The following is a 12,298-nucleotide window of genomic DNA, read 5'->3' as shown; positions in this document are numbered from 1 at the left end:
TTTGTTTGTTATATGATAGCGCCACAACGTCGGTTCAGGTGAATGTCTAAGTCAAAAGTTATTTTCATATTTTCACAATATTACATAAAAAGCCAATTTTGGCGCAAGTTGTTCTACATAAATAAATCGAAATTTGCTTACCAATTTCTTCAAAGATAAATTGACAACTGTTGTCAAAGTAAACACATAAATTCCAAATTTAAAAATCATACCTTAAACCAACACTAGTTATGATTTGTAGTTGTTTATTTATAGTTATGTGCGAGTTTACAAATGCTACGGTAATTTAAACAAATTGCAATCAAATTCGTTGACAAACATGCAATTACAGAAAATATTTCTGTTTTATAAAAATCTTGGAAAGAAAACTGGAGGAAAACTTTAAGTGCTTACTGGGGACAACCGTTGTAGCAAATTGGGTCAGCCACTTGGCAGTCCATGCATTGTCTTTTGAACACTGCAAATAATTAAATAATTTAACTTTGGTAAATTGGTCGGAAAACCAAGTGAAATGACAACATATTCTTCCTTGGTTAAAATTGTTTTCGTCTATGTGTCATAAGGAATGTTTATATTCACATTGGAAACTTTCTGGTAGCTATAAGATATTCCATATTCGCGTATTGATCAAAAACAATTTACTGCGCATTTCAAACTTACTTCCAGATCTTTTATATGTTCTGGTCTTCCAGTCTGGTTTATTCAGTCCTGTCATTTGGGCCCTCTCGCAAATGGTCGACGAAATTTGTGGATCTACGTTCTCCCCTTTGCAAAGAAACTCTACAGCTAGTTTGCCTGCTTCTCGGAGTTGTGCCCGCGCAGCTGGTGAAAACGAGCTTCTTTCCTTAATACAAAAAGGTTAGCTAAGTGAATGTTGTTTTAAAGGTTTCAATTTTTTCTGTAATATGAGCATATACCGCATGCAGTTATGTCTATGTTTTTAAACTTTGATTCTATCACTATCAACAACTTTATAATACTATTACCACAATACTGTGCTGTTAAGGTTAAAATCTTATCAAATCTTACCCTTTCCACGTATCCTGTTATCAACGACTTCCAATCATCGTTTGCAAAAGCAACAGAATATAAGCAAAAGCATAAAACAACTTGCAGCTTCATCTTTGAAAATTTGAAATCTGTACCAAACAGTCGGAGCTACTGTAGATATGGGTCTGTTTTAACCTGGTAACCAATGAAGACGAATTGATGAGGAGATTTGATTTTTATGAAGATAGTCAACGCCCTGCCAATATTTTCCAAGCAATAAATCAGACCGCTAAAAGATTGGGCGTAAACGGTTATGACAGCTTTCTTTCAGAGTCGAGACATTGGCAAACAAACCAAGTCGACACAAACGATCTTGTTTCAGAAGCTTTTTAACGACAGACTTTTATGGTGAGCGGTTTGTCCAAGGAGAAAGAAATTGACTTCCTTCGTCATTAATATGTCAACATGTCACCTTACCGCACCAGCAGTAGTAAATCTATGAGCAAGAATTACCTTCCATAGTACAGTAAGTTAAAAATTACTTAAAAAATCGTTCTAGAGCGCTATGTATCTATAAAACTGAATATGCTTAAAACAGATTTGAAAGTTTTGTTGTTCATCATGCTTTTCGAAAAAGATTATCTGATCAAGCTACGTGCAAGTTTGAAATTGAAAGGTAATCTTGTCTCTTTTCACAACATTTTTCTTTTCGCTGTACATCTTTACTTTGCGTTTCCTTTGTGATTATCGACTAACGTTTTCGACATTAGTTGCTACTATGTGACACCAAGCGGTATAATGATGTCGCTTTGTAATTTGCTGTGGTTTGTGAAAAGAGCAATTGCACGAACTGCAGTGATTTTTTTGTTGCTTAAAACCTCATTATAAAGAAAACATTTGTTTTAATAACAAAGTATTGAAATTAAGAAGTTATCATCCTGAACACAAAACAACAACTTGGTATCTTCGTCCTCCAGAAAGTTCAATAAAGTATGTACAGTCCAATGAGCAAATTACTGTGGACAGGCATCCCAGCAGATAGGATCGGCCACAGAGCAGTCGACGCAATTTCGAGAACCTCTTGCCACTAAATTTATTATGGACAAGTTTAACAAAAGAAAACCTTTAATTCATTTTCGGCTCACTGGCTTAGCAAATGTGAAACACCAGAGTTGAAATCAATAAATGACAAAACATATTAAACTTGATTTCAGTTATATGGAATAGTTACAGATTTCTTTTAACGAAGTATTTTTTTTACATGTGTAATAGCACGCTTACTTGCGTCGTTTGAGTAAACAGATTGGAAGCTGTTGGAGAGCGCTTTCATGCAAATTGTGGCCAAAATTTCCGGTTCCACATTTTCAGACAAGCACAAATTCTGCAGAGCATCTTTTGACACCGCAATTAATTGTGCTTTAGCCGCTTCCGAAAATTGAACTTGCTGAATCTGAAAAGACACGTTTTATATAGTTTCAAAAATCATCGACTGAATGTTTCAATACATTTGAGGTTTCAAATATATGACATATGCAGCATGAAACAAAGGTTACACGTGGATGGTATTAAACGAATCAAGTTTAATAATACATAGCAAACTATTGCAGCCAATAACTACTTATACTAGTTTTATTTAATCTTTTCATAATCAAAGCTTACCTCTGTTTCATTTACGGTATAAGACGCCGCAACTGCGACCAGACATGCGAGAGATACGAACAATACCTTCATGTTTCAATCTTTAGAAATGTCGAATATACGATTGAGATTGTACTTGATTCTATATGTGCCACTTGACCGAAATAACGTAGCTTTATATACAACCCATTATGATAAGCACGCACACAACTTAATTAAAAATATAATGAAAATAAACCCACAATTCCGTAATTCAAATACTTTTTTGCACCAACAACATATTCTGTACTGGCACGAGCAAAAAAACACGTCATCAAATGTTTAAAGACTTTTGAAGCCGTTTTAATAAACTTCCACAGTAATTCCTCTCTATCGCGTCACCTAATACTTTTGCCATCTACTAAATTTTATAAATAATGAGAATAGCAATATCATTTTCCTGTTTACGTGGATATCCATTGTTTACAAAGTCGGTTTTCAAACGTCATAACATAATTAATCTATTTATCTATTAATCTATTAATATCTATTATTAAGTGCTGCAGGTTTAAATAAGCGTTTCGTTAAAAAAACGTACAAATTTATATTAACAAAGTCAGTGCTTTTGCAAATCCAAAGTTCTAATTGCATCAATCGTTTCCAGATTCCAATATCGAGCAGCACGCGCATAAACCGTTATTACATTTCTTGAGGAGCGTTTACAATCATGGTAAAAATGTTAAAAAATATTTAAAAGAAAACTTTCTGGAGCGTTATGTGTCTATACATTACCTCACAAGTTTAAAACGGATTTAAAAATGTTGTTGCTTGTGCTTTCTGAAAACGTCTTTTGATCCAGCTATACAGGAATTGCAAGTTTGACAACGAATGATGAACTTGACTCTTTTCATTACGCCTTTTTTACTATGTTTTCCATTGTTTACAATTAATTTATAAACTTTAAAATAGTAAATTTCGGTTTGTTTTGTAATTTTCGGCAAACGATTTCGATATCATGCAGTCGCTGTCTACTATTTGACACCTAGCGGTAATGCTTCTGCTTTGAACTACGATGCAGTTTGTCAAAAAAGAAATGGCAAAAATGCAGATAATTTTCTTTTTATTGCGTACAACTTATTGATAAAACATAAAGTTGTCTTTTATAATCAATCATTGAAATTACGACGTAATTATTCTGAAAACAAAAAGATGGGTTTCGTTTCTTGGTCATCGAGAAATCTTCAATCCAATGAACAAATTACTGTGGACAGGCATCCCAGCAGATAGGATCGGCAACAGAGCAGTCGACACAATTCTGAGAACTTCTTGTCACTAAAGTTATAATGAACAGGCTTAAACAAACGTAGTAATATGATCATAGTGTTTGTTTTATCAGAATAAAATTATTCATACGCAAGTGATCAATCCATGTATAGGCTACTCTTATATACTTGCGTCACTTGAGGACACAGATTTGAAAGTGTTGGAGAGCGCTTTCATGCAAATTGTGGTCAAAATTTCCGGCTCCACATTTTCAGACAAGCACAAATTCTGCAGAGCATCTTTTGACACCGCAATTAATTGTGCTTTAGCCGCTTCCGAAAATTGAACTTGCTGAAGCTGAAAAGAAACGTTTTATATAGTTTCAAAAATCATCGACTGAATGTTTCAATTAATTTGGGGTTTCAAGTATATGACATATGCAGCATAAATCAAAGGTTAGACGTGGATGGCATTAAACGAATCAAGTTTAATATCATACATAGCAAACTATTGCAGCTAATAACTACTTATACCGTAAGTTTTATTTAATCTTTTCATAATTAAAGCTTACCTCTACTACATTTACGGTATAAGACGCCGCAACTGCGACCAAACATGCGAGAGATACGAAGAACACCTTCATCTTTCAATCTTTAGAAATGTCGAATATATGATTGAGATTGTACTTGATTCTAGATGTGCCATTTGATCGGAATAACGTAGCTTTATATACAACCCATTATGATAAGCACACACACAACTTAATTAAAAATATAATGAATGAAAATAAACACACAATTCCGTAATTCAAACATTTTTTTGCACCAACAACATATTCTGTACTGGCACGTGCAAAAAACACGTCATCAAATGTTTAAAGACTTTTGAAGCCGTTTTAATAAACTTTCACAGTAATTCCTCTCTATCGCGTCACCTATTACTTTTGCCATCTGCTAAAATTTCTAAATAATAAGAATAGCAATTACATTTTCCTGCTTACCTGGATATCCATTGTTTACTAAGTCGGTTTTCAGACATCATATCATAGTTAACATATTTGTGACAAATTGGATTGTGATATGAGAATTAACTCGATCATCAGTAAAACGGATAAGCACTCCCTTATGTCTATAACATGCGTAAATGTATTTGTCCATATAATGATGTCTTGTATGCTGTGAATGTTGTACAAGGATAATATTTTGAGGCATTTTTAACTTAGCCTGTACATGCGTCTAATTGATCCTGGTCAGCGACGAAGCAAGACATGGCCAAAAAAACAGTCATATCAAGTTATCGGCAATTAATCTCGAAACCTATTGCTTAAGTTATTGATGGCGGCTGAACAGTGTTAACCCAGTATAAAAAATAAAACAAGATATCAGGTGACACTCTGAGGTTAACTTTATGTTTGATTCGTTTGCACGAGCTTTCGCAAGGTTCGCAGGCTATGCTTACTTCTTTAGATTAAGATTAATACACACTAGTACACCTGTACGTCAACAGTTCACTCTTAATACACTTGAAGAAGCAAACTTATTCTTGCGAAACGTCGTGTAGAAGAATCCAAAATAAAGTTAATATCAGAATGCCACCTTATATCTTGTTTTTTATTTTAATAAATTATTGATTAAATTAGGTTTATGGATATAGTTATTAATTAATTCTGTAAAATAAGACCACCAGTAAACCATTCTAATATTTTTCAAAATTACTCTAATTAACGTTTTATAAATACCTAAAAATCATTCCGTCTAAAAAAATTGGTATATAAAAAGTTATAAATTACTCTACTACAATATTCAATGAATAGATTATAGTGCAATTAAGTTAAAAGAGATTTTTTCATTTAGTTCTATTTAACAGAGTAAATAAAACCTTTTAAACACGGTTAAAGAACTATACGAGACAAACATTTAATTTATAAACACAAGCAATAAGAATAACTAAAGCAAATACTTTTTAACATGTTACGGAATTGGCAAATCTTACGTATATTTACGTTTACTGTAAGTTTACTATGTATGTTTACTGTTTATTTACAGCAGCAATACCGAATCACTTGGTTCACACCTTAATAAAAGCCTAAATAGTAAATATGTATTGAAATTGTTTGTTTCTGAGATTTTCTCAGCGAATCATGTACGTACTTGTAGATAAATATGGATATAAGTCTATGCTTATACATAAATAATGGAAAGAATAAATGTGTTATTCGAACTCTACGTTGCTCTTTTTTGTTTGAAATTTAAAAATATTATTAAAATATTGGACGAAATGGCTCAAAACAGCTGATTTGTCGTTTATATTCGATAGATTTTCTTCTATACGTTTTGTCTTGCGCTAAACGTTTTTGTCTAGTTTCGCGGCATCCTATGCCTGCGGAAAAACTTTGACCACGTACTGACTTTGAAGAGTCTTTTTACTTTTAAGGTTATGCTACTTATTTCGGCATACACATTAAGATCAAGGTATAAAAATTCTCCTGATTTGATGGGAAATTGAAAACCTTGGTATGAAAATATAATACTGTACAAGCAAATCAAAAACAATGGAAATTTATTTTATAATGGTACATTTGTATACATGTATTTTGGAAACGAGTTTACAACAAATTTCACAGCATTAGGTTTTACTTCTTAATTATTGACAAATGAAAATGCTCTGTCAAATAATGATTTCTTTAAAAAACATGCAACATGTTAACAATACTACATCATCATGACGTCAGCAACAAACTACAGCTAGTTATAGTTATCTGACTGACTACTACGGACATGCTTGCAAGCAGATCGGGTCAGCAATAGTACAGTAAAAATAATTTGCACTTTGCAGGCCTGAAAAAGTCACTTCCTCGTTTAACAAAGCCTAACAAGGACGCAACGTTTAATGAAATCAATCTGGATGTAAATGATCATTATTATGATGATAGATTAAGTGTTGCAGGTTCAAAAAAACGTTTCGTTAAAAAAAATGCAAATTTATTTTAACAAAGTCAGTGCTTTTGCAAATCCAAAGTTCTAATTGCATAAATCGTTTCCCGATTCCAATACCGAGCAGCACGCGCATAAACCGTTTGTAGATTTCTTGAGGAGCGTTTACAATCATGGTAAGTTAAAACATAATTACAAGAAAACTTTCTGGAGCGTTATGTTTCTATGCATTACCTGACAAGTAAAAAACGGATTTAAAAATGTTTTTGCTTGTGCTATCCGAAAACGTCTTTTGATCCAGCTATATAGGAATTGCAAGCTTGACACGAATGATGAACTTGACTCTTTTCATTACGCCTTTTTTACTATGTTTTCCATTGTTAATAATTAATTTTTTAAACTTCAAAATAGTTAATTTCGGTTTGTTTTGTAATTTTCGGCAAACGATTTCGATATCAGTTGCTGTCTACTATTTGACACCTAGCGATAATGCTTCTGGTTTGTACCGATGCAGTTTGTAAAAAAAAAAATGGCAAAAATGCAGATAATTTTCTTTTTATTGCGAAAACCTTAGTCATGAAACATAAAGTTGTCTTTCATAATCAATCCTTGAAATTACGACGTAATTATTCTGAAAACAAAAAGATGGGTTTCGTTTCTTGGTCTTCCAAAAGTCTTCAATCCAATAAGCAAGTTACTGTGGACAGGCATCCCAGCAGATAGGATCGGCCACAGAGCAGTCGACGCAATTCTGAGAACCTTTTGTCACTAAAGTTATAATGAACAGGCTTAAACAAACGTAATGATATGGTCATTCATAGTGTTTGTTTTATCAGACTAAAATTATTCATACGCAATTGATCAATTCATGTATAGGTTACTCTTACTTGCGTCACTTGAATAAACAGTTTGGAAGCTGTTGGAAAGCGCTTTCATGCAAATTGTGGTCAAAATTTCCGGTTCCACATTTTCAGACAAGCACAAATTCTGCAGAGCATCTTTTGACACCGCAATTAATTGTGCTTTAGCCGCTTCCGAAAATTGAACTTGCTGAAGCTGAAAAGACACGTTTTATACAGTTTCAAAAATCATCGATTGAATGTTTCAATTAATTTGGGGTTTCAAGTGTATGACATATGTAGCAGAAATCAAAGGTTAGAAGCGGATGGTATTAAACGAATCAAGTTTAATAATACATAGCAAACTATTGCAGCCAATAACTATACTTATACTGTAAGTTTTATTTAATCTTTTCAATCAAAGCTTACCTCTGCTTCATTTACGGTATAAGACGCCGCAACCGCGACCAAACATGCGAGAGATACGAAGAATACCTTCATCTTTCAATCTTTAGAAATTTCGAATATACGATTGAGATTGTACTTGATTCTAGATGTGCCATTTGACCAGAATAACGTAGCTTTATATACAACCCATTATGGTAAGCACACACACAACTTAATTAAATATATAATGAAAAAAAAACTCACGACCCCGTAATTGAAAGAATTTGCACCAACAACATATTCTGTACTGGCACGGGCAAAAAAACACGTCATCAAATGTTTAAAGACTTTTGAAGCCGTTTTAATAAACTTCCACAGTAATTCCTCTCTATCGCGTCACCAAATACTTTTGCCATCTGCTAAAATTTCTAAATAATGAGAATAGCAATTACATTTTCCTGTTTACATCGATATCCATTGTCTACAAACTCGGTTTTCAGACGTCATAACATAATTGATCTATTTGTGACAAATTGGATTGTGATACGAGAATTAACTTGATCATCTGTAAAACGGATAAGCACAAGCTTATGTCTATAAAGTGCGTAAATGTATTTCTCGATAAAATGATGTTTTATATGCTGTGAATTGAGTGTTGTATAAGGCTAATAATTTGAGGTATTTTTAACTTAGCCTGTACATGCGCCTAATTGATCCTGGCCAGCGACGAAGCAAGACATGGCCAAATGTATCAGTCAATTCAAGTTATCGGCAATAACACTGTGCTGCGTTTGAAAATTTTTTTTCATAGGTCAAAGATGTTTTAACTGTTTCTGAATCGATTTTTTGCGCTGAACTCAAAAATGCAACCAGTTTTTTTCAATCAGGTCAAGTTTTTTTTCTATCACATATTTAATTATGCTAGCTTTGGTCGTTATTGTGCACAAAGAAACTAATTTCTGGGGTAGCTTAATTGGTCATGCATGTTGTCAATTTTCGCAAGATGGTATTTTTATTTGAATGTAAGGTTTTTGCAATGACAGCCATTTTAAATACTACAAAAATATAATGACACAGTTGAAATAAAGGCACTTACAACTAACCAAGAAAGCTTCCTAACACATAATTTTGTTCAACGGCGCTCAACCTAAAAGTAGAAGTTAATATGTTACATTATAGACACGTAAACACTTAACATCACAAATGTGTTTTAAATGTGAAATACTTGCAAACATCAATGTGTGAAATAAAAACGAAGTGTTCAAAATAGCTTAACACAGAAAGCGTTGTGCGGCACATGATGATATTACGACATTAAATGCAATAACAATATAAATACAAATGATTTATGCTGACAAAAAGTGTTGCTTCAAAGATTTTCTTCTATGTGTGGTGTTGGGAAGATCTCTTTTTAAGCACCAACAGTAATCTGCAAGCATGTTTACATCCCAGCATCCTTGGTACCTTTCTTCCATATGGCGAAGGTCTTGGTGGAATCTCTCTCCATGTTCTTCGCTGTAGTCACCACAGTTGTCAGGAAAGTAATCTAAATGCGAACTCAGAAAGTGCATTTTCACAGACATCCGGGCTCCAAGGGATTGAAAACTTTCAAGCAGCTCTTTAACCTGTGCTTCATAATCAGGGATTCTATGCTTTCCAAGGAAGTTTGAAATTACTGCTCGAAATCCTGTCCATGCTCTTTTTTCTACTGCACTCATGTGTGCAGTAAAACCTTCGTCTTTCATCAGCTCACGGATCTGTGGCCCATCAAAGACTCCTGCTCGTAGCTTCGCTTCAGAGATGCGGGGAAATTTCATTTGTAAGAACTTGAAGGTTGGGCCATCTTTATCAAGTGCTTTGGTATAGTTTTTCATGAGACCAAGTTTAATGTGGAGAGGTGGCAAAAGAATATTTTGTGGATCAACTAAGTAAGCAAATTTGACATTTTTAAAACCAGGTGTAAAACTTGTTCTGGGTAGCCAGCTAATTTGTGTGTAGTGGCGATCATCAGCCCTCGAGTCCCACAGACACAAAAAACATGGATGTTTAGTGTAACCGGCCTGTAACCCAAGAAGTATTGAAATCATTTTTAAGTCACCACATATTTTCCATTTGTGTTGGCTATACTGAAGAGATTTCAAAAGGTATTTCATGTCTTCATAGCATTCAGTGAGCTTCACTGAATGTCCAACAGGAACAGAACCAATCTTATTGCCATTGTGTAGTAATACTACCTTCAAACTCTTTACAGATGAGTCCAAAAACAATCGCCATTCTGCCGAACTGTATACTATGCCCAAAGCTGATATTAATCCTGAAACATCTTGACATCATCTAGGGAATGGTCTTCGTCATAATTGAAATATTTTCTAAACTATTTATCTTCATACCGATACCAGAAATATGTGGTGCATGGAGCTAGCAAGTTGTTCTCACGTAGTCGTGATCCTAGGAGCTGAGCGGATTCTTTGGTGAGATTTAAATCTCGGGTTAGGTCATTCAGCTCAAGCTGTGTAAGAGGCTTCGGTTGGCTTGTACTTTGCTCTGCATCCCATGTGTCTTGTTCACTTGCTTTGCTCGCTGCAGATGAACAACACTCCATTTCACTTATTTCTCCAGGTGGTTCTGGAACAGGAATACCAGGGCCATGTGGTACTGGTTTCATGGCTGAAGGAACATCAGGGTACTTCACATGTTGTTTGTTCTTCCGGTTTATTCCTAAAATGAAAAAGAACACTTTTACTCTTAAATCAAGCAATTAATGAAAATGCCTCCATACAATGCAAGTATCAGCATACCTTGTAAGTTGGTCATGCAAAAATAACAATCAGTGACATGGTCTTTTCCTTCTCTCCATACCATAGGAATACCGAAAGGAAGGCTCTTTATTTTCTTTAGGCTCCATAATCTCAAGTTTTCAACGCATGCTCTACAACATATGTGCGGAGCAAATGCCTTGTCCTGATCGCCTAGTTTTACTCCAAAATACGCATAATATGCTTTTTTAACAAACTGCGTAATTTTTGCTTGGCGACTGCGCAGGGTGACCTTGCCACATATGTAACAGAACCTGTCTGGATCATTTTTGCACTTTCTCATTGTACTGTAAAAACAAATCATCTAAACTGCACACTAAACTAGCCTGTAAAAACAAGTTCAGAAGTTTAACTTTTCAAGCACCAGGTGTATTCGTTATGTTCTTCTCATTGTGATGTCACTGAAGTTTCATCAAAACTAAATCATTTTTATGACACCACAAATCTCAATCGCAAACGCTGAAAGCTGAAGTTGTCAAAAATTTCAAACGCAATTTGCCAAAAAACTAGACCTGATTGAAGAAAACGGATAACAGTTTTGGATTCAGCATCAAAAAGTACACTAAGAACCGTCAATACTTTATTAACCTAAAAATTAACGCAGCACAGTGTAATTAATCCAAAAAACTATTGCTTTAGTAATTGATGGTGGCTGAACAGTGTTAACCCAGTATATAAAAATAAAACAAGAGATAAGGTGACACTCTGAGGTTAACTTTACTTTTGATTCGTCTACACGAGCTTTCGCAAGGTTCGCAAGCTATGCTTACTTCTTTAGATTAAGATTAATACACACTAGTACACCTGTACATCAACAGTTCACTCTTAATACACTTGAAGAAGCAAACTTATTCTTGCGAAACGTCGTGTAGAAGAATGAAAAATAAAGTTAACATCAGAGTGCCACCTCTTATATTGTTTTTTATTTTAATAAATTATTGATTAAATTAGGTTTATGGATGTAGTTGTTAATTAATTCCGTAAAATAAGACCACCAGTAAACCATTTTTATTTTTTTCAAAATTACTCTAAATAACGTTTTATAAATACCTTAAAATCATTCCGTCTGAAAAAATTTGACTGTCTAAAGTTATAAATTACTCTACTACAACTTTCATTGAATAGATTATAGTGCGTTTAAGTTAAAAGACATTTTTTCATTTAGTTCTATTTAACAGAGTATATAAAGCCTTTTAAACAGGGTTAAAGAACTATACGAGACAAGCATTTCATTTATAAACACAAGCAATAAGATCAACTGAAGCAAATGCTTTTTAAAATGTTACAGAATTGGCAAACCTTACGCATATTTACGTTTACTGTAAGTTTACTATGTATGTTTACTGTTTATTTACAGCAGCAATACCGAATAACATGGTTCACGCCTTAATAAAAGCCTAAATAGTAAATATGTATTGAAATTTTTTGTTTCCCAAATTTACTCGGCGAATCA

At 33.9% G+C, this 12,298-nt stretch overlaps 2 protein-coding genes across 2 annotated transcripts; both read right to left on the bottom strand.

Annotated features, from left to right (window-relative positions):
* Positions 1-228: 228 nt before the first annotated feature.
* LOC143448728 (uncharacterized) lies at positions 229-1,260 on the bottom strand. Its single transcript, XM_076948576.1, has 3 exons — positions 1,030-1,260; positions 661-844; positions 229-457 (listed from the first exon to the last, which is right to left on the bottom strand). Exons 1-3 carry the CDS (start codon positions 1,120-1,122, stop codon positions 390-392), a joined length of 345 nt encoding a protein of 114 aa, XP_076804691.1. The 5' UTR covers positions 1,123-1,260; the 3' UTR covers positions 229-389.
* Positions 1,261-8,808: 7,548 nt separating this feature from the next.
* LOC143450477 (uncharacterized) lies at positions 8,809-11,184 on the bottom strand. The gene is made up of 2 exons (XM_076951041.1): positions 10,828-11,184; positions 8,809-10,747 (listed from the first exon to the last, which is right to left on the bottom strand). The coding sequence occupies exons 1-2, from the start codon at positions 11,147-11,149 to the stop codon at positions 10,404-10,406; spliced, it is 666 nt and encodes a 221-aa protein (XP_076807156.1). The 5' UTR covers positions 11,150-11,184; the 3' UTR covers positions 8,809-10,403.
* Positions 11,185-12,298: the final 1,114 nt, after the last annotated feature.

This window comes from Clavelina lepadiformis, chromosome 3 (genome assembly GCF_947623445.1).
Source record: "Clavelina lepadiformis chromosome 3, kaClaLepa1.1, whole genome shotgun sequence".
Classification (NCBI taxonomy): Eukaryota; Metazoa; Chordata; class Ascidiacea; order Aplousobranchia; family Clavelinidae; genus Clavelina; species Clavelina lepadiformis.
This window is presented reverse-complemented; position numbering and strand designations above follow the sequence as displayed.